This window comes from Leptosomus discolor, chromosome 2 (genome assembly GCF_034619465.1).
Source record: "Leptosomus discolor isolate bLepDis1 chromosome 2, bLepDis1.hap2, whole genome shotgun sequence".
Taxonomy (NCBI): domain Eukaryota; kingdom Metazoa; phylum Chordata; class Aves; order Leptosomiformes; family Leptosomidae; genus Leptosomus; species Leptosomus discolor.
In genome coordinates, this window is record NC_141392.1 from 25144367 (window position 1) to 25165227 (window position 20861).

The following is a 20861-nucleotide window of genomic DNA, read 5'->3' on the forward strand; positions in this document are numbered from 1 at the left end:
AGATCTACTTTAATGTTAAATACAGCTTCTGTATGCTCTGCAATGTTTTCTGCTCCAATGTAATTTTTGTTGTTTCTTACTTCACGCCCAACAGGGAGCAGGATTTCTATACAATCATACAAGACTTGCTTTCCTATTTCTGTGATTTTTCAGCCTCTGAAATACAGGGAAAAGATAGAAAGATAGTTTCTCTGAGAACCAAAGAGAGCATGAGCTTTCAACTTACTACATCAAATGGCATTAACAACTCTGTCCTCTTTGCAGTTCTTCACAGAGCAAGGTGTCTCAGTTTAGGTGAAGCAGAAATACAACTCAGAATTACAGTAGAGCATAGCTTACCTCAAACACTTAACTACGCTAACTTAGAAATTTGACGAAATTTTATTGCTGCCTAGCAGAAGTCCTAAAACTGGACTATATCCATGTATGTAGCAAATGTGTCAGTGTTGCATGTCTTCTACTACAGCATGGTCAACAAAGATTAACTGCTTTTTGCACCAGCTGGCTAATGTAGATACTTCCAATTCCTGTGTGCTGTGAGAGATTCTGCCCTTCATTATACCTGGAGGTCTGTTAGCTTATGGAGGTGTAACCGGCCACAGAATATGGACTGTTGTCATTCAGAAAGCACAAAAGTAAACTTAAGTCTAATCCCTTCTCTACCACAGGAAAATTATTTTATCTCCCTCAGTGTGACCTGGTGGTCATCCTATGTACAATACCATATTTTTGAAAAGTAACAAAATTGCTGGTCTTGGCTTCGCATTTCTGTGAGATAACTGGAAATGTCAGCTGGCAGTCTTCAAAGGAGAAAAAAGCGTTCTTAGTAGCACTGAAAAATCCCCATAGTCTAGGGCATCTAAAAATTAATGTTTTTCTTCAGCCACATTTAGTGTTGCCTCATTTATCATTTCTGTAGACATCTGTAGACTTTCTGTGTAAAAAGAATCATCGTCTGCATCTGACTGATCAAATGCAGCTTGGCATGTGTTTGTTTGATATATTATTGAATCAAGCTCTTACTCCTCTCTACTTCTTTCCATTAAAGTGCTTAAACTCAAAATGTTATATGACAGGATTATCATGAAAAGAATGCCTAAGTAGGACACAGCTGTAACACCACGCGTTCATCGCACTTAAAGTAAGAAGTTTCCCTAGGCTTACAGTCCTTATTTCTGCTAATCAGTTCAAGGCAAACCTGTGTAAACAATATTATTATCCCAGTGTGAATTTTTTAACAAAAGCCTATGAGCTTTGTCACATCATACAACTTGTCATAGATGTGAATATGCCCAGGGATTTTCAACCGGATGTGATGACATCTCTTAAACTAAAAATTAATGTGGGAGTGATCCAGAAAAGTTATGACAATGTCTGGTTGTTTTTTTCCCCTTGTTCTCTGCAACATTTCCTGTATCTCCTTGACAGTTCTGCTCTGGGCTTATTGGTTATTTTTATCACATCTGCTATATTTTATTCATTTTGTAGCTCCCTCTTGATTTCTCTTTTTGTTAGCTGTATCTGTTTTCTGTCCTGTTTCCAAGATTTTTTTCCCCGTTTCCTCTCTCCTCTTTCTCAGATGTTTCTGCAAATGTTTTGACTTGGATTGTGTCTTGAGTGATTAGCATCGTTATAGCTGTATTCACTGATGACTGTTAGCTATACAAAAAGTGGAGTAGATCCAGGAGATCCCAAAGCAATTAATTACTGAATCAGCCTCTGGAAAGAATACCTTCAGCTGTGCTGTCAAGCATAGGGACCCATCTGCAGCACTGCACTGGTACAACTTGATTGACCTCATCATGCTGTGGGCACTTAATTAGTGTTTTAGAGCTGTTGGCTTAATCTTTGCCTGAATTATGATCACATCTTTGCATTTGGGAGAAAAGACAGCTATATTCACTCCATTTTTAGTTGTTTCAGTGTGCAAAACACACTGTCACACCAGAGTGTGACAAAATCAGAAAAATAAACATTACTAGCAGCAATGTGCAGTTGGTGTCATCTGTTTTGACTGCACTTGAATCTGGTATTTCAACAGAGTCAGACTCAAATGGGGTGAACACAGGAAATAAAGGAGGCTACATTTGACAGTGGCCATGATTTCTTAACTTTTACCTGATGTATAAATGGTATTTTCAATCAGAGTGTTCAGACTGGCCTTAAAATTCTTTATACCAGATGAACATGAAAGTTTTGATATTTTCTATTCAGCAATACTAGATTTACAGCAGTGTATATACTTAGTTTTCCATGTATTGAAAAATCATTGAGTTAACCTGATCTCATTTATGTTGCTGGTTTTGTTTCAACATCATAGACCAAGTTTCTACTTGATGTTTTACTGTGCATTTTATTTCAAAACATTTTACATTGGCCTTTTAACTGTAATAAGCAGAATAGGGGGCAAACATAATGCTGAACCAAATATAGCTCTTTCCTGACCCTCTCTTTTTAGTCTCAAATTCTAGTACAATTTTCTTTACAACTGATAGATTCAGCTCTGTCTTTCTCATTTTGTCAAACCACAATGCTTAAATCAAAAGGTGCCCTGTGTATCTTTCATGGGTATTTATTTACATGTCTTTTGGCCAAAGTTGTTACAGTCTCATTACCTCTCTTTTTTCAGTGGTTGCTATGATTTTCAGACTTGCATACCTATAATTTTCAAGCAGGGCAAAGAATGAGGCCAAGCAGCAAGAGGTTATCTATAAACCTTTCAGATGTCTGAAAAGCTGATTCCCTCTCCTTTCTTATGTATAGCTTTGGTAGCTTCCTGCTCTGTTTCTACATAAAAAACCCACAAAGTTTTATTTCAGACCGGGAAAAGTACTATAGCTGTTTTGGCTAAAGGCCACACATCAGTGCAACTTTATCCAGCTCATGTTTGTTTAGCAGCATCTCCGTACTTTCCTCAGTGTAGGCCAAGACCCTCTCTTGCCAATGTCTCTTTAGGCCTTTCTTGAAAAAGGAATCATGCCATGCTGCCTATGAAAAGTTCTGGAAATTTAGTAGTTGTGTAATTTTGGAGGTTACTGTCAGATACTGAAGCATGCAGCAATCATCATGATGAATGCAAATATAATTAGACTCAGATGGAAACTCAGTGCATACATGTTAATGCTGAAGGGGAAAATTGGTGTATGGTAGTTTAAGTTCAGAATTACACAGTAGCATCTGTTTAGCGTAGTGCAGCTAATAAGAAATACTGCATATTTTTCCCTGATCACTTGTTGCTCAAAACACACAGTTCATGAGGAGATCAACAGTTGTTTATACTTACCTTTCAATGTCATCAAATGGGCTTTGGATAAAATCTCCTAGGACTTCTTTTCACTGGCAGAAGCTCAGAGTTCCAAAATATCCATGAGATGTATATGAAATAAATACGTATGAGAAAAATACATCATTAGAGAACTGTGTGACCTTTGTGTTACTGCAGCCGTGTGTGATGATGAACTGCAGTGCTGTAGGACTGTGCTGCAGTTCCGTTCTCTTTTATTAAATCTGCCAAATTTTTCTTTGTGTACAGACTTATATAAGTGTAAATCAGAGCTAGCCTTAATTAAAGTGGAGAACATTTTTGCTCAAAACATTACATTTTAAGAGTTTGGGGTTTTTTTCTTCTTGCTTCTTTTCCTTCTGTTATTGGGGAAATTTTAATCACTTGGTCAAAAGCAATTTGATCTTTAAATCTGGTCTGACTCTATGACCCCTCTGTAGCTCTGTGGTGCAACTACAAATTCTGTGTTCTGCTAGGTTGCTTACACAGCCTTATGGGCCTGATCTGTCAAGATTTCTAGTAAGCACTGAGCAGCCAAACAAACCTTACTGAAATGTGGTGGAATAACTCCATAGGCTTGAATAACAACCACTGGCACAGGGAGCAGGTCAACAGTAAATTCCCAAGGACAAAGAGGAGTAATTTCTGCCTGGCAGGGATGGTTATGACTTCGTGTGCTTCTGCCACCATTCAAGCCCACATGAGGTCTGGAAAGCAGTCAGAAACAAAATCCTTGTCAAAATGCCCCTTGCATTCCCAGGACACTTCAAGTATACTTTAGTATAACAGCAGCTATTAATGTGTGTGCTTCAAAGACCTTTATTAAGCCCAGCTGATCTGCACATCCACTTCATAAATGATTAAATTTAGATTTGGTTTGTGTCAGAGACCAGTTATGGGTGCCAAGCCCAGCACAGCGATTTTCAATCACAGTCTACATTGACTTCATTCAGAACTGTAGGTGTTCACTTCTTCTGACAAGCAGATGGTAGCTGTCTGAGGCAGGCCACCAAATTCAGAAATTGCTGCTGAGAAAGCCTGCAATGACTTGTTCTAAGTAGGAGGCCAGTGCAGAATGATGAATAAATGCTAGAACCTCTAACTGTATTGCTGCTTTTCTTATACAGGGAATATATGGAAGGGGAAAGCAAGCAGTAGAATAGTTAGAAAGAACTTAGACATTAAAAATGCCTTATTTCCCAGATGGTCTTAAAAACATATTTCTATACACATGTGCTGTTCTGTGCTATGAATAAGCAAGATATTACCATATAAAAATCAAGCTAGTAAATTAAAATTTTGTCATTGCCCTTAGCCAGTGGTGGTTCTATGAAGGTTTATGTTCTTATTTTTTCAGGACAAATGTGTTCTGCACTTGAGTTGTTTGCAACAAGTGTGTGGCAATATTTTGTATCTTTAGAAGTATTATTACAGCTTGATGTTCACATGTGTAACAAGTAAATCAGTTGTATGAATGTGTGCATTAATTGTTACACATGCATATATATGGACACACAGAGACTCTGCATGTATCAGAGTTACCTGATCTCTATTGTCTCTGCTCTCCCAGCAAGGCATGTTTCATATGCCTGCAGTGCACTCCCAGAGCCTCTGTCACCTGCACTGTTGTACATGCCAAATAAAATTGCTTTTCCTGGTGTGTGATCTGCCTGCCAGCTCTTTACTGCTTGTGGGAGTCACAGGCTTGCACTGGAAGAGCAAAAGGTTGGGAGCTGTGTATGTGCATGAGTAGCAATGTCCTTCATTACCAAGAGACTGATTTTCCTTAAATGATAGTTGTGGTGATTGTGTTTCGAAAGTAATCTGGGAGGAGATTTTATGCAGAATAAGTCTGTCGAATTCCTGCAGTTTTCTTCCTAAAATACCTCTCCATTTTTACAGTGTGATCTAGCGGGATTTGTGCAGATTGCTTTCTTCTTTCCTTTTTCCTCCTCCTTTGTCCTAAGTCTCCGTTCCTTCCTGGTTTTTTTCCCTGCTACTGCAGGTCCCCTTGTTTACTTCCACTGAACTGCTGGTCTTTATTCCGTTGCTCCTTTTAATTCGGTTCTGTTATGTTTTGTGTTGTTTTCAGGAATCGGGATCACACTGCACCATGCCTTATTTTGCTGATAATACTGTTCTGTCTGTACAGTGAGTTACAGTCCCCCCTTTTAACCTCACGACTGAGGAAAAAATAATTTTGTTCTGTGAAATGAGGAATTCCTGAAAGAGTGTTTGCATTCTTTGCTGCCATGTGAAGACAGCTCTGTCCTTAGCATTGTGTGAGCAGTAAAATGTAGCTGAAGAGATCCCTGGTCTTCAGACATGCCTGCTGGCCTGTCAGGATCTTGAAAGTGTCACTTCTTTCTGCACTGAGAAGTAACAGTGTGGAGCAGAAGGAGGCAACCAAGAAGAAAATAGCTACTGGCACATAATGGCCTATTTCAGGGCAGGCTTGGAGCTTCTTGGAAGTATTTTTTTCTTCAGAGATATCTTTTGATACAGAGAAAAAGTCTTAAGAAAAAAGTAGTTGTGTTGTCTGTCCGTCATTCAAGCATAGCACAGTCAGTCCCCTGAGTTCTTTGCAGCAAGTTCAACCTAAATTCTAGGAAAGACCCACTATGTTCTCTGTTCTGCTAAGCTGTAGGGTTTGTAGCAGATTTTCGGCAAGAAAACACCAATTCTTTCACTTATTTCTGAAGAGAATTCATCATATACACACAGCATCTGCATTGCTGTGGAATTTAATTTTTAAATTTACCTCACATTTATCCACAAATCTTCATTATTATTGCATAGCATTGCGTTACATAAAACTGCATAATTCTGTGAAGGCTTGTCTAAACGTGAAAGTTATTCCAAATTTAAAACAGGATGGGTTTGAAATAGAAAATGATTTATCAGTGTCTATCTATGTAGAATTATTTTAGAATAGCATCAAATTTGCACACTGCTCTAAGGTGCAAAACAGCCCTAGCACCGAGAATGAATCACATTGTCAAGAGATGGACGATGAGTCCGTTAAAGTGATTTTCAACCACAGTCTGCATTGACTTAATTCAGAACTGTAGGCGTTCAGTTCCTCTTTCAAAAAGCAGCTCTTGTTTGTCAGGCGGGATGTTCTGGAAACTAGTTTCAATTTGTATGAAAAGTGTATTTGCTTGATTCATGTTAATCAATGAATAGTCAATAGCATGGTTGTAAAGAGATTCGATTTAATATGGCATGCATAAATAGAAAACATACCTTGAAAAATTATACATTCAAAAATATAAAAGCAAGTGTTTGGCCTTTGGCTGCTGTAGTGAAGAAGTGTTTTGACCACCTGATAAATAGGAAGGTGCAGTGATATACTTAAAAGACCCAGAATAATGAGTTTTAAACTTCTGTCTCTTATCTTATACACCCATTTCAAGATCTCCACGAACCTATCAATTCCATATGTATGTATTAAAGATAACAGGAGTTGCTTTCTTTTTGCAGCATCAAGGAGCAATTATATAATGCAAGTAAACTGCTGTGACCCAAAATGCATTTTTACTTTGATTAGTTTAGACTTTCTTGATGTATTTCGGTATTTGGAATCAAAGAAAGTTCTAGTTTGGAAGGGGCCTCCGGAGTTCATCCAGTCCAACTTCTTGAAAGCACGGCCTCAGATTAGGTTATCCAGGGTCCTGTCAAGCCAAGTAAGTCTTGAATAATTTCCAGTGGGAGGGATTCTACCACTTCTCTAGGCAACCTATCACAATCTTTAAGTCTTCTTATGGTGACAAACGTTTTTCTTGTATCCACAGAGAATTTCCCATGAAGCAAGTTGTGTCTCTTGCCTTTTGTACTCTCACCGTGCATCCATGTGAAAAGAGTATCTCCACCTTCTCTCCAACTGCTCTTGGTGTTCTGGAAGACTGTCAGAACCCACCCTGAGCCTTTTCTCCTTGAAACTTCTCTTCCTGAACTGTCATCAGTTCCCTCATCCCTCTTTTATTCTTCTCAGTCATCCATTCTTTCTAGCATCTGTAATTCTCTGGGTCCTTGACTATGTGCTTTATGAAGAAAAAATTGTTTTATCTGCAGTTTGGGAAAAATTTAAATACAGAAATTACAATTTAGTAGTCAATTGAATTAAAACAATTTAATGTTCAATTCAGCTACTTGAATTAGTTTGCATCCCATATCTAAACTTTTCTACTTAGTTCCATCTTGGTTTTAGACTTGAAATCTCTGTTGTATGTATATATGTGTATGGAACCTGCTACAGAAAACCAAAAAAACACAATATAGACAAGAAGCAAATACTTCCAGTGCCTTTAAGTTCTAATGTGGTTATAAAAGAAAAAGAAAATCTTGGCGCAGGATATTATTGCAACAGAAATTGCGGAGGTAGTAAGAGTTTACCATCTGGCAAGGCCCCCAGACCAGATGGATCCACTAATGACTTTTATAAAGCATTTCATCAGACCCTGCTGGAACACATGACTGACATCTTTAATTATCATAAATTAACAGGGTTCCAGCCTTGGATGCTAGATTGAGAATTGTTGATCTTGGAAGGAAAGGAAAAGGAAATGCTCCATGAAATCTTCCTAACAGACCTTTCCATTAATAAGTTGTGACATTAAAATATTACCTAAAGTTTATTGGTTCATCTTAAATAGATTGTTTGCTTAAAGGAAGTGCCTATTGAGGCACTTTAATAAAAGACATTTTTTGCAAACACATCGGAGTGCTTTTGGAATTCACAGTTAGCTTTGTGCGAACACAAAAGCATTCAGCTACTTAGAAGAGCAGACTGCCAGGAATCCCCTTGCATTCTTTGCCTTTCCTGGAAGGAAGGGAACATGTGCTTCCAAAGCAGTTGATCTCTGTGTCTTCACCTGCACATGCATCTGCTCCTGTTACTGTTCCCACAGAAAGAAGGTCGAGTTGTGTGGGAAAGTGACTGCCACTACCAGCAAGCAGTACCAGCAGCAGTTGCTGCTACTTTTAATGCTTTCCGTTTCCACCCCAACTCTTTAGCAAGAGCGTCACTTCCTTTTCCCACAAACCTGGAAAGTAGGGAGAAGTTTTCTTGTGAAATTTCTTCTGCTTATCCCTCTTAGATCTTGCAGAACTACACCCTGGTCAGTGAGGGCACTACATGTGCCGTGGCTGCCCCTGGTTCCTTGCTCATCTTTCCCCATGGAGCAACCCTGCTCTCACTGCTCATTGACAGTGAAGTCTTTGCTAGTACAGTTTCTGTAGTGCGCTCATGAGAAAAGCATGGAAATCATGTGAATTACACTTAAGAGAAATGGTCATGATTTTAAATCTTGATCTTATTTTTCCCACTTAGTTTTTGTTATTGATATTAGGTACTGGAACAGTTACATTTTTTCAATACTGAGAATAGGTCTGCAAATGTACATCACTGGCTAAGACTGTGCAAACTAGTGGATGAGCAGAGCAAGGGAGTACGGGCTTAGGGAGGTAAAGTTGTGTGGTAAGAAGAAATTAATCACTTTCTCACAGACGTTAAGTGGTCCAGCCATTCACTCTAGTTGAACAGCTCTGATGTACGCTAATGTATCTCAAACAGCTATCTGTAGTCCTGTTGCCTGTGACTTGCAGGAAATTGTCTGGTTGCATAATACAGACTTGTGTCTGTCTGTATGTCCTTCCTGTTGGAAGGAATAGGAAGTAATTCCCTAATAATATTTTTCTATACTATAAATTGCTGCTGTTTGGATGCCTAAATTCTAATCACATTTTCATGTTGCACTGATTATCACAGTATTTTCCAGTGACACAAATAGTGATGTGGTGTCATTATAAATGGCATAGATACAGGATAGGATGTTTGCTTAGAAAGGTTGAAGAAATGCACCTAACAGTTCAAAAAACCACCAATGAAGTTTATACTCACTTTAAAAGTTGGGGGAGAACACAGAACCTGTGCCAGCAGGAATTCTTACAATCTGAAGACAGGAAGTGACCCATACAGCAGAGAGATTGTATAGTTGCGCATACAATTTTTGTATTTTAATACACAACAAATATATAAATCACATATACAGGTATCAAACAGTCACCAAGATTTTTTTCGTGAAGTTGGACTTCATTTCCTTACTCTGTAACCCACTGTTCTCTCTGCCAAAAATTAACACTTGGTTATCTAACAGCCAGACTGAACGTGGGCAGTTATAGTGCATTGTAAAGGCTGTTAGCGGGAGGTGAATGTCCTTAGCGGTTCTGAAAAATCAAACTACTTATTTAGGTGCCAAGAATTGATATTAGTTCCTAATTTTAGTTTCCCCACTAGTTGACTTCATGCATCAAAAAGGGTAAAACAAATAACAGATATGTTCTGTACAGACATGTTGTGGGAAATGTGTTCTTGTTCTTAACCTTATATCCAGGAATGGAAACACAAAATGTAAAGTAGGAAGTTCTAGTATGTGAAAAGTGAACTGTACAAAACAGTGGTAGATGTAATTAAGCTGCAGTTCTGTTCTACCAGTGAGATAGATTAGCCCAATTCATCTTTTTCATCTGGTTCTTACAACTGAAGAAAGGTATTCTAACTTAATTATAGCTATCGTGGCTTAAGTATGGTGGAGTCATCCTTTATTCCCCTTATAGGTTGAGAATTGAGGTGAACTCATTGACACGCAGTGTAATGTAGAATCTAAGCCTGTGAAGGAAAGCAGGAATGAGCAAGTGCAGGAGCAGATGAAACAGTTTTACTGGGCATTGTGCTAAACTGTTCTTTTTGCATAAATTGTTCTTTAGCATGAAAAGATTGAATACATATGTTTGTGAAACTTCCTTAAGTTTTTTGATGAATTCTTAATAATTAGCATTATCTACTCCTGGAACAGAAGAAATATTCAGCTTCCCTAAGCCATCTGTTGAATATCAGTTTATTCATTGGATATTTTTCCTTATTCCATCTGTAGCTCACATGCTCAGACATTGTTCAAATTTGTTTCCTAGATAGCAGTGTAAAACTGACTTTGTATTCATATTATGTTAGGGAGGGTTTTTTATTGTTAATATCCCCAAGCTAGATTTTCAAACTAGATCCTCGGGGTTTTGTCAAAGAGAATATCTCAAAGGTTGAAGGGTAGCTTGACAATAGCTCGGAACAATTGCAAAGAGCAGCTTCTGGTACTGTGTCACTACTGATAGCCTGCATTCCTTCTGTTAATGTGGGATGAAGTTTGCTGAATGGGGGCCTTTTGTCTTTTATGTTACAGTGAAAATCTGTGATGTGTGATAAGAAAAACATTAAAATTTTTTTTAAAAAAATTATGCTTCTGCTGAGTTCCAGAAAATCCTTGACATCTACGAGAAATGCTCCCAACGCAACAAAGTGGAAGTAAATATTGGTGTTCACACTTAGGCAGGGGTGAGAGAGAAGGATACTGTGGGCTGCCTGGTGGAGATTTTCATATCTGGAGGACTGTGAACAGAAATATAGTCTGATTCTGCTAACAGAGCCTGCATTAGAATGCACCTCACAATAGCATATCTCTGTACAATATTACATAGAATGAAAAAGTTGGGTGTTTAATATGTTTAATAAATGTATAAGAAAGAGTTGGTCAAAGCAAGTCTTCTGAATGCTAGTGGAGTTAATCACCTAAAACCAGGAATCAGTTTTTTAAACATTGGCACCTTTCTTGGATTTAAGTAGTAGAAATACGGCTTGATGTGACAGGTTTTGTGCAAAGTATTGTTTCTAATTGGCTGTTAGAGAAAATGAGATAAACTAATAAAGGTCCAGTGAATTTTTCCTCTCCTTAGGCAGCAGTAACTAAAAGTAGATCTTAAAATACGTATGTCATTGTTCTTCAAATACAGGAGAAATAATTTATTTCTCTGTCTGTTCTGAGGTTTCTGTCTTTAAACATATAAAGATGAGAGGATTTCTTGCATGTATTTTTCAAGTGAAAAATGTCCGTTATTCAGCTACTGATCTGTATTTCAGAATTTTTGAGCTGATGTGTAAAAGAGGAATAAATTGTAGAAAATCATCCCTGACTCTATAAAGCTATGAAAGACTAAGCTAAAAGCCTATCTGTTCATTCAGCTTATCAATCAAAAGCATTCAAAAATTCTCTGGTTATGTTTTCTTTGAATTTTCTATTTAAAATGTTATTACATGTTAAATTGTATTCTGCACTAGCCACGTTGGTCTCAGTAAAATGTATCATTTTAAGTAAATAATGGGATAGACTGGGTCTTGAAGACAGTTGATACAATCATTCCAATAAATCAAAAACAGCTGAAGTTTTTGAGAACTATAAAAGCTAAGGTTTTTTTTAATTTAATTTTTGCATTTTATACTGTCTTACTGATTCAGAAAGTGTATTATAACTTCAACTCCGTTCTATTTCAGCCTTGCAGTTCACCCGGATAAAACTTTAGTAGCTACAGGGCAAGTTGGGAAGGACCCTTACATTTGCATCTGGGACTCCTACCGTGTACAGACTGTGTCTGTTCTTAAGGATGCACATACACATGGAGTTGCCTGCTTAGCTTTTGATTCAGATGGCCAGGTTTGTATATCTTCTTTCTCTGTGTTTTGAATTTAGTTTGATTTCTGATTCTGGAAGATATGCACATTAAAGCATTTTATGTTTTGGAGTTGTATGGCTCCTTTTACAGTTAAATTTTTAGTGCAAGGACTGCAAATGCAGCTCTTTCAAAGAAGGTGTTTTCAGATGAAAATCACAACCTAGCATTTAAGTCAAGTAGAGGCATTGGGTGTTGAACAAATATCCATAGAAGAAACACCCTCTGTGGTTCAAATGTAATAGCTTCACCACATACTTGTCACCTACTGATCAGAGATCAGTTGCTGGCAAAGTCCTCACAATCCTGCGGCTTTTTTGGCAGAGGAACGCCAGTAATCTCGCTGCTAGGAGAATCTCATTGGCTGGGGTGCACAGTCAGTTTAATTGAATAGTGGGGTTAGAACACAGAGTGTGTGGCTTTGTACAGTGTGATTATATTATATGATAATTTAAGACAAAATGTAAAATATAAGTGAATGGTGGGCTATTCACAATGAAACACATTGATTTGCTCCCATGCCTTGCCCACCCCCACCCCCCCACCCCCCCGAGGCAAACTACTAAAAGCATTCAGTTGTGAATGAAGTAGGAGGAACACAGATCTACGATTCATATAAACCTGACAGATAATTCGTAGTTTTATGAATATCTCTCTGCAATTTTGTCATGATTGATATCCAAATGAGTTTTCTGGTGTAACACTTTAGTCATACTTTATAGCTGATTGCTAAAATATTTTTAGGAATGCTTAGATTAGCTGATACCTGGATTCTTGCAGAGATCCTTGTTGGTTTTTGTATTTGCTTGTGTACCTCAGAATTGAATCCCAGTTGGGCAGAACTGCCTTTAGATGATTTTCTTAAAATCATGTACTAGATGGTTATCTGTCTGTTGAGAAGTGCTTTATTATCATATGCCTAGCTGCTCTTCCACTAACCACACAGTGCTTTTATTGCTCTTTCTGGGATCAGAACTGGCCATACAATGCATAAAAGGTATTCTCACATGAAGCGTAAGTACTTTTTATTGTGCATTATTTTGTGTATATTCAGTTTAAAGATTAGTCTGACGTGAAGGACACTGACATGAGCAATTGCCTTTAACATTTTCAAAAAGCACTGGGTAGCTTTAATTACTAAACATCACTATGGATTATATATCCTCATTAAAAATTGGAACTAGCTTTCTATTTTAAGCCTAGTTTTCAACCATGTTCTTCCAGTTTTCTTAAAGTAAAGCCATTTCCTCTGAAATCTCATGTGCCAATTCTAATTAAAGAAAAAAGTGTTTCTGGGAATTGTGGAACAAAAAAATCAGATAAGAAAACCCCTAAATCACAGAACAGAATTACTAATGCTATAATATTTTTTAAGATATTGTTCATTCAGAAATACTTGTTCTTTTCTCTCATATTTAACTTCATAAGACTGGTGGATAAACTTTTTTTAAAACCTATTTAAACACCTAATAGGAATAAAGACTCAGCAAAGAGCCCAGTCAGTATGAGTGGAAGGTGGAGGCTCTTCTGAAAATCCTGCTGGCTGCCTTGCTGTAATTAAAAACTGAACTTACAGCTGTATTGACCTTGCAGAACAGTAATATTCTGTTTTGGGAAGTGCCGGAGAAGTTACAGTTTATTCTGGAATTAAAAATTTGCACAGAAAGCTTTTATGTCTGGAGAAAGACCAATGCTGGAAAATATAAATATGGATAATGTATCTTGAATTTTTGCTGCTCTTTCTGGATTTGCAGAAGAAGCTGCTGTGCTGAGCCAAAATTAAAGGGCATGGTAGAAAGACTGAGTATTTGGAATTCAGAGCTGCTAGCAGTTCCAGTTTGTTTAGTCAGCACACCCAAGGGAGCTGGCATCTTGTGATAGGACAAAACAGACTTTGCATATATTGCTTGCACCTTTCCTTCTACGCATGCCGTTCCTTCTTTTACATGGAATGCTTCTTAATAGCCAAGAAAGATTTGTATTTTAGCCCCAAACCACAAAAAAAATCAACAATCACGTCAGGTATAGATGCAATAAGAAATGTATTCTTTTCTCTGCTAGCTCTGTCAGCTGTCCACTTTCTAAATAAAAGTAGACTGAGAAAAGCCTAGATAATTCTGCTTCTCTACCTGAGCTGGATCCCCATAGAGTCGGCTTGGCTTCCTCCCACTCGGCTGTGCACAGCTGCTGGTTCCAAGGGTAGCTGCTGTGTTGAGTGCTGCACAGCTCCAGCATGTGGATTTAGCCTGGGTCTCAAAATAGTGACACTGCATTGATATTCTAGCCAAGTTAATTAGCATTTCTTGTACCAGAAACTCTGGGGTGTCTGTTCCAGGCATTCAAATGAATTAGTTCTGAAATATTACTCCCTGCTGGACTTCAGGTGACCCTGCATGGAGACAGCTTAGTTGTCTCTGCAGTGCTTCCCTGGCATAGTTTATCACAAACTGGGTAATGGAGAGTAACCAGGATTTGTGATCTTCTATAATATATGGAGAAGATCAATGTGCAGCTTCAATTGGGGGATGGCTTATATGCTTCATTTAGTTTATGTACCTTCAGTACAGCTTTAAATTTGGAGACAAATACATTTTGAGTAGATTTCCTGGTTTGTACATTATCTCTAATTAATACTATATTTTTTAAGTACTGATGGAAGCTGAATATCTTGCAGAACTCTTGCTATTTAAAAATATGTATTTTAGTTTGGGCTTTTCTATATGACCAGGAGATGATGTTTAGTAGAAGGGAAGCTGCACTTTGTTCAAATGCTTAATGAAGAGCTGTCAGTTTGCCTATAATTAAAAACATCTTTTGATGAACCAGGAATTAACTAGTTTCTCCTTAAAAGTACTAACATCTGCTCTTCACAGAATTACCTACAAAGCTGATGTCTTTTCTCTTGTATTTCACCAATACTATACAGTTCTTCAGTTTCTGTTCTGAGTTATTTTAGATGAACCCTTTTCGTGTGCTTTCTAAAAATAACTTTTTTTTTAAAAAAAAATGGAGTGAGGACATCACGGCCATAATACAGAAATACATTTCTAAATTCGATGTTAGGTAGCAGTAGGCTACTTTAGCCAGATCTTCTAAATCTGTGTAGATTTAAAAATAATTGTTTAATTATGTGCATAAACTACTTGTCAGATACTTTCTTCTGGTAGTTCTGTGAATTCTCCGAACAGAATTCTGTCAAATTCTCTTCCTGAAGGAGGACTAAAAAGTATAAGTATTTCAACCAAAAAAGGAAATTCAGCATTCGTCACTTTACATTTCTGCTAGCAGGAGACCTTCCTCAGTAGACCTATGTTAAAAGAAAATATAAAATATGTCTTCATTTCCCTTAGGACTTTCACTGTCCATCTACCCCACTAATGGTAATTTCCTGGCTGGTGGTTACAATTCAGGTCTGATGTTCACAGCATGAATCTAAAAGATACTGTAAATACTGCCATGGTTTCCATGGTGAAGAGAAGAGTATAGAAGAGGTGAGAAAAAGTTGGAATCTGTGAAGGTTCCGTGAAAAATATCTTGTGTTTTAATCAGTACATCCAAATCCCTGGGTAATTTGCCCAAGGGCAAATAAAACTTATTTTTGCTACAATCATAGTCCTTTCTGAAAATAAATGTTTTTATGTTGGTAACTGGCAGGAGCATGTTCATTCTTACCCATATTTGATTTTATTTTTTTTTCATTACCATATGTCTAATAATCAAGCATGTTGTCCTAGGTTAAATGCAGATATTCAGTACACATCTTAAACAGAACCCCAATTTTTTTCTGTCACATCTAGTGATAGAACCCCAAATTTTGAACTTATCTTTATTTACCATTTCGAAGACTCACATATGGAGAGTCTTCAAACAGATTTTGATGTAATATATTGTAATCAAGTCTTTTGACTACTTGGTGTCTTGCAAGTTCCTGCGGGAGATTCTCACACAGTTTGGTATAACAAGACCTCAGGTATTTTTATTTCAGTGAAAGACAATATAAAAGTAGCCTGGACTTAGAGGAACTTATGGTTGTTGAAGTCTGTAAATGGGTTTTAGGGTTTGGTTTAGTTTGGTTTTTTCATTAATACCACATTGTTTAGTTCATTTGCTGGTAGAGTAATGGCTGGGTTCTGCAGTATTCACTAGGCAGAGTTCAGGTATTGCATTAGGCATGCTGTTTGTTGTCAACTCCCATGAAACCAAAGTTTAAAAAGATATATTTCATTGCTCTAAAATGAAGGAACTGTAACTACTAAGACAGTGAAGGGTGCGTGTGTACCTACTGCATTTAAACCAGAGGCTTTTGATAGTGGCTCCTTTAAGAAGGAAGGTGTACACTATGTTTTTATGCTTATAAATGGCATGAAAAGGCATGGAGTACTTTGAATTATTGTGCTACAGAATGAAACCTGGAGCCTTCTTTTTCTTTGTGAATGATAATTTCTTCTCTCAGTTGTAAGGTAGTTAATAGCCTTACTGCAATTGGTTTTTTTTTCTAATATAGCATTTTAGAGGAACTTCTGGTGATTACGCTTGTTTTCGTTGCTGGGTTAGTCCTTTTGTATTATCATAGACATCTCCCAGCTTTAAACAATTTGCCTATTGAAAATTTGAGCCAAAACCAGTGGACATTTAATTGAAGGAAATTCCATTGAAGAGATTCAGTTTGCAAGTCATCCTCTTGAAGCAAACCTTCAAGGAAAAGACTTGGTCAGTGTAATCTCTGAAGCATATGTCCATTTGGGCAGATGGTTCATCTACTGATCTTTGTCTCTGAGGCAGAAGGAAAGGTTTAGTTTATTGCACGTTCTTGAAGCGCCAGCTTTCCTGTAACAGAGCAAAATGCTTAGGAGCTTCAGTTGGACTGTAAATTCCTGATGATGATAAGTTATTAGGACAATGAGAAGAACAAGGGGCAGGCAGTATGGACACAACAGATATAGCTGTTTATATAGTCTCTCTTAAATAGTCTCTCATCTTCCCATGATGCACGTTACTCAGGCATATTCCTTTTACTGATAGATGTCGGACATACCCATTACATATCCTTTATATATCCCTGTCCAACATACACTTGTGTCACTTGCAGTACGTTTGGTATTAGTTTAGTCTTTGGACTAGTAGAGATCACAACACCCAGTTCTACCATCTTGGACCTGCAGCTGAAGACTTCTCACCTAATAAGAAACTCTGATGGAAGTAATGTAAAGTTGGACATAATGAGCACAGTCACTGGAAGGGGAAACCCCCCCCATGATAACTGTTGATCTTCTGGATATATTGCAGATGCATGCAGTCTGCCTTCCCCCCCTCCAGATTTTCCCTTCCATTTTATTTTGTTCTTTTCCTTTCTTGCATTATTGAGGTTTGAAAGTATTAAAATTATTATTTATTTCAATTTGGGATTAATTAATAATTTTAATCAATAGTTTTAGTTAATTTGATTAATCATTTTAGTTATTTTAATTGGTCATTTGGTATGCTAAGCTATGTAAAAGGCAATTATTAAAAGTATATCCAGTTCTGGTGCTACAGCTCAACAAGATGAACATAATGAACCAAATTGTATTTGGAAGTTGAGAGCTCTTATTTCCCATTCACTTTTATTATCAGATTAATAAATCAAAATGCTAGAATGGTGTGCACCTGAAACAAGCACCTCAAATATTTCTTTATAAGAATTGAACTTGAGACTTTGGTAACCTGAAATTAATAACCTGAATTTTCAGAAAAGATTAGACATTTGAGTGCTTTCTCCAGTGAGTAAATGGTAAGTGTGAGTGTCTTGATGGTGCGTTTCCGATGTAGTTCAAACACAAATCATGTGGGAAAATCATTTTCTACACATAATAATCTGAACGACAGTAAAGTGATTTTTGAGTTGATTTTCTGTTAACTGGATTACTGCTGTTTTTCCTTAGCGTTTAGCTTCAGTGGGACTGGATGCCAAAAATACAGTGTGTATTTGGGACTGGAAGAGAGGAAAACTACTGGCAACAGCTACAGGCCATTCAGACAGGGTAATTGTATGAAGGGTTTACTGAATTTTGTCTAGGAGCTGCTGAAGTGTTTTAAAAATAATTTTTGTTTATATTAGGTTAATGCAAAGATAATTTTGATCATTTCACCTGGCTTTTACAGTACTGAACAAGGTATTTCTTTCTTCTCATTATGCCAGACATAGCACAAAGCACTGTGTTAGTAAATGAGGTGTGTGATGTATTCTTGAGCTGACTGTCTCATAAGCCTAGGGAGGAAATACTTTGTAACTACGCACTGATTAGGATGATTTATAGCTCTTTATATAGGAAGTGAAATGCTAGCTCAGTGGACAAAGATCATGTTCTTTCTGAATATGTCAAAAAGACAGTTTATCCTGAGGGAAAATGTAATTATCTCCCTTTTATTTTTGCTTAAGACAGATACCTGTAGAAGAAACATAATTAGGATAAATATTCCTTTTATATCTATGAACTTCAGGTAAAGGATCATAACCTCAATGAATATGAGAACTGAACAGGTTTGAGTTTAGAGTATTATTCAGGATTAGGAAATATTTAAACAGGTTTAGCATAAGCAAAATATCTCCCCAACATATATAAGCACATGGATGCATATGTTAAAATAAATTATGGATACATTCTGACAACTCTTCTTTTATCCATATTATGATATTATAACATGTTAATATGTTATAATATTGAGGTATTACGATGTTTTACTACACATGACGGAGTATTTATATAGGCAACGCAGCAGACTAAACCTTTCTTACAATTTGTGTGTACATACAGTCTATATACATCTTATGTGTCATCCAAATAAATTTGGTAGTTCAGTTTTACTTACAATATTCACAACACAGCAGAATCTTAGTACTTATTTGAATTTATCTTTTGGAACTGATTCACTTCCCAGTTACATCAGTGGAAGTTTTGCTACTGACCTCAGTAGACACAAGGTCAGGTTCTGAATTAGCAGAAGACTCCAGTACAGGCAAGACATACTAAAATCTTAGTCTCAGTAGACTTTCACAACCAGAAAAAGGAGATTTTGGGCTGGAGAGGGAGGGGGAAAGAATGCATGTCTGATTAGGCCACAAATTCTGATGATTTGATGTTCAGGAGTCATAAAGCATTTCTGAAAGTGAAATGTCTTGTGTGTTCTAACAACATTTGAATAAAATAGTACTTGAACTACTGTAAATCCTGATGTTTATAAAGAAGATAAATATTTTGTAGGAAGGCAGTGCTTCCTCATATATAAAATGAATGTTGCGTAAGTTTAAGCTAATATGTTACTGTAAGCTGATTGAAATTCTCTTGTGATTTATACTTGACAGCTGAGGAGATAAAAGAAGCAAAATGTCCATTGTCTTTCTCTACAGTTCTGAAGTAACTAAAGATTGTGGTAACTTCATTGTTTTTCAGCTTGGACATTGAAAAGCTGAATACCAGAGATAAAAGGTCTAAAAATGACATGTTGAAAATCTGGGCCAAAATGCAAACTTCTTGTTTCCAAACTTTATACAATATTTTTCATTTGGCATAATCCCATAGTCATAGAATACACTGTAAATTTGTTCTGGTAAGCTATATAGGATGCATACTCTTACAAATTAACATTAATCAAAATGAAGAATTCGGCCTGCATATTTTCCTTAATCTTTGTTTACAAAGAGTTCCAAATCTACCTAAATAGTGTTCTTTCATTTTTGATAATATTTTGCAACAGAAATTATGCCTAAAAATTGGTAAAAGTGAACTGAGCTTAGATGCAATTACTGTATAATTTAAAATATCAGCATGTTGTGTTTCTTAACAGATATTCGATATTTCCTGGGATCAATATCAACCAAATAGAATTGTCAGCTGTGGAGTAAAACACATAAAGGTAAATAGCTTTTATTGTTTACTTGTTTAAAAGTAAATAAATGTCACAAAAGAAATTTGTCCTCTTATATGATGAGGGCTTTCAATATAACATAGCTTATATTTGTCTTTCTTTACTCTGTGAACGTTTTAGTACAACTTTTTGTTTGAAGCCAATTTAGTCCTTCACCAGGTACAGATCCACTTAACAAGCAAGGCCAGAAGATAACTTGGTGTAATTTTGGTCATTATATACTTGTAATCTTGGGGTTCTCTGCATTCTCCGTTCTACCTACATTGTCTCAAAACTGTCTCAGCCTTTAGTGATTTCTCTCATCAAGCATCCCAAAAGGTCACTGAACAGGTGTAGGAGGAACCAAGTTAAAAGTATGAATTGAATGAACTGCTATTTGGCTTATCATGTGGCATTTGTAGGAATACCACAGAAGGTATGCAAGACTTGCAGAGATGAACAGATGAAAACTCCAGTGTCCCACTATTTGCCTCAAAGTCACCTTTTCTGGAGATGATTTAAATATGAACCTAGAAATATGCTGTAAGTTTAGGGTAAAACAGTCTTGTGCCTGTGAAAAGCTTAAAAAGAAATCTTCTGTTTGCCAATAGTCCCTGCAGGTTTCTATTTTTCTCCTGTCTCATCAAAAGTGTTTGTAACAGATGGCAATTATTTCACATGACTGGGGTGGGAAGAGCTTTAACTAGAAGTTTAGGAAACCAGTTAATATCTCTGGTTCTGGTTACTGAGAAGCTTGTGCCCTTAAAACCACCACTGCTTTGAAACTGTGGGTGGTTTTGGCAGCAGTGATACCATCTGTTGTATTCTGCAAGCTCTTTTCCAAAACCTGTCTTTCTTTGGCACCTGTATTCAGTTTAAAATGGCCATAATTATCCTGAACAGGCATAATACAGGCAAAGTAAATACATATAGATAGAGGCATGCCAAAAAAATCCCAACCAAACCAAAAAAAATGGTGTGGAGGGGAAATGATTAGATGTTCGCCTGCATTGATGCTGAAACAGCAGTCTGTATACTTGCTGTTCATTGTAAGGCTGTGGGAATGCACTGATTACTTTAACTTGCAACAAAGGAAAAGAACAGCTCTAAAGTAATTGTATCACTGAGAATTGGGACT

General features: G+C 36.9%; 1 protein-coding gene across 3 annotated transcripts in view; it reads left to right on the forward strand.

The window, feature by feature from the left end:
• Positions 1–20861, forward strand: part of EML6 (EMAP like 6) — a 117138-nt gene that overhangs the window by 25536 nt on the left and 70741 nt on the right. For all 3 annotated transcript variants that reach the window (XM_086460776.1, XM_086460777.1, XM_009955777.1), the window contains exons 2-4: positions 11664–11823; positions 17761–17859; positions 19664–19732. In XM_086460776.1, the coding sequence (XP_086316902.1) occupies positions 11664–11823; positions 17761–17859; positions 19664–19732 (328 nt within the window). The remainder of the gene's footprint in view (positions 1–11663; positions 11824–17760; positions 17860–19663; positions 19733–20861) is intronic.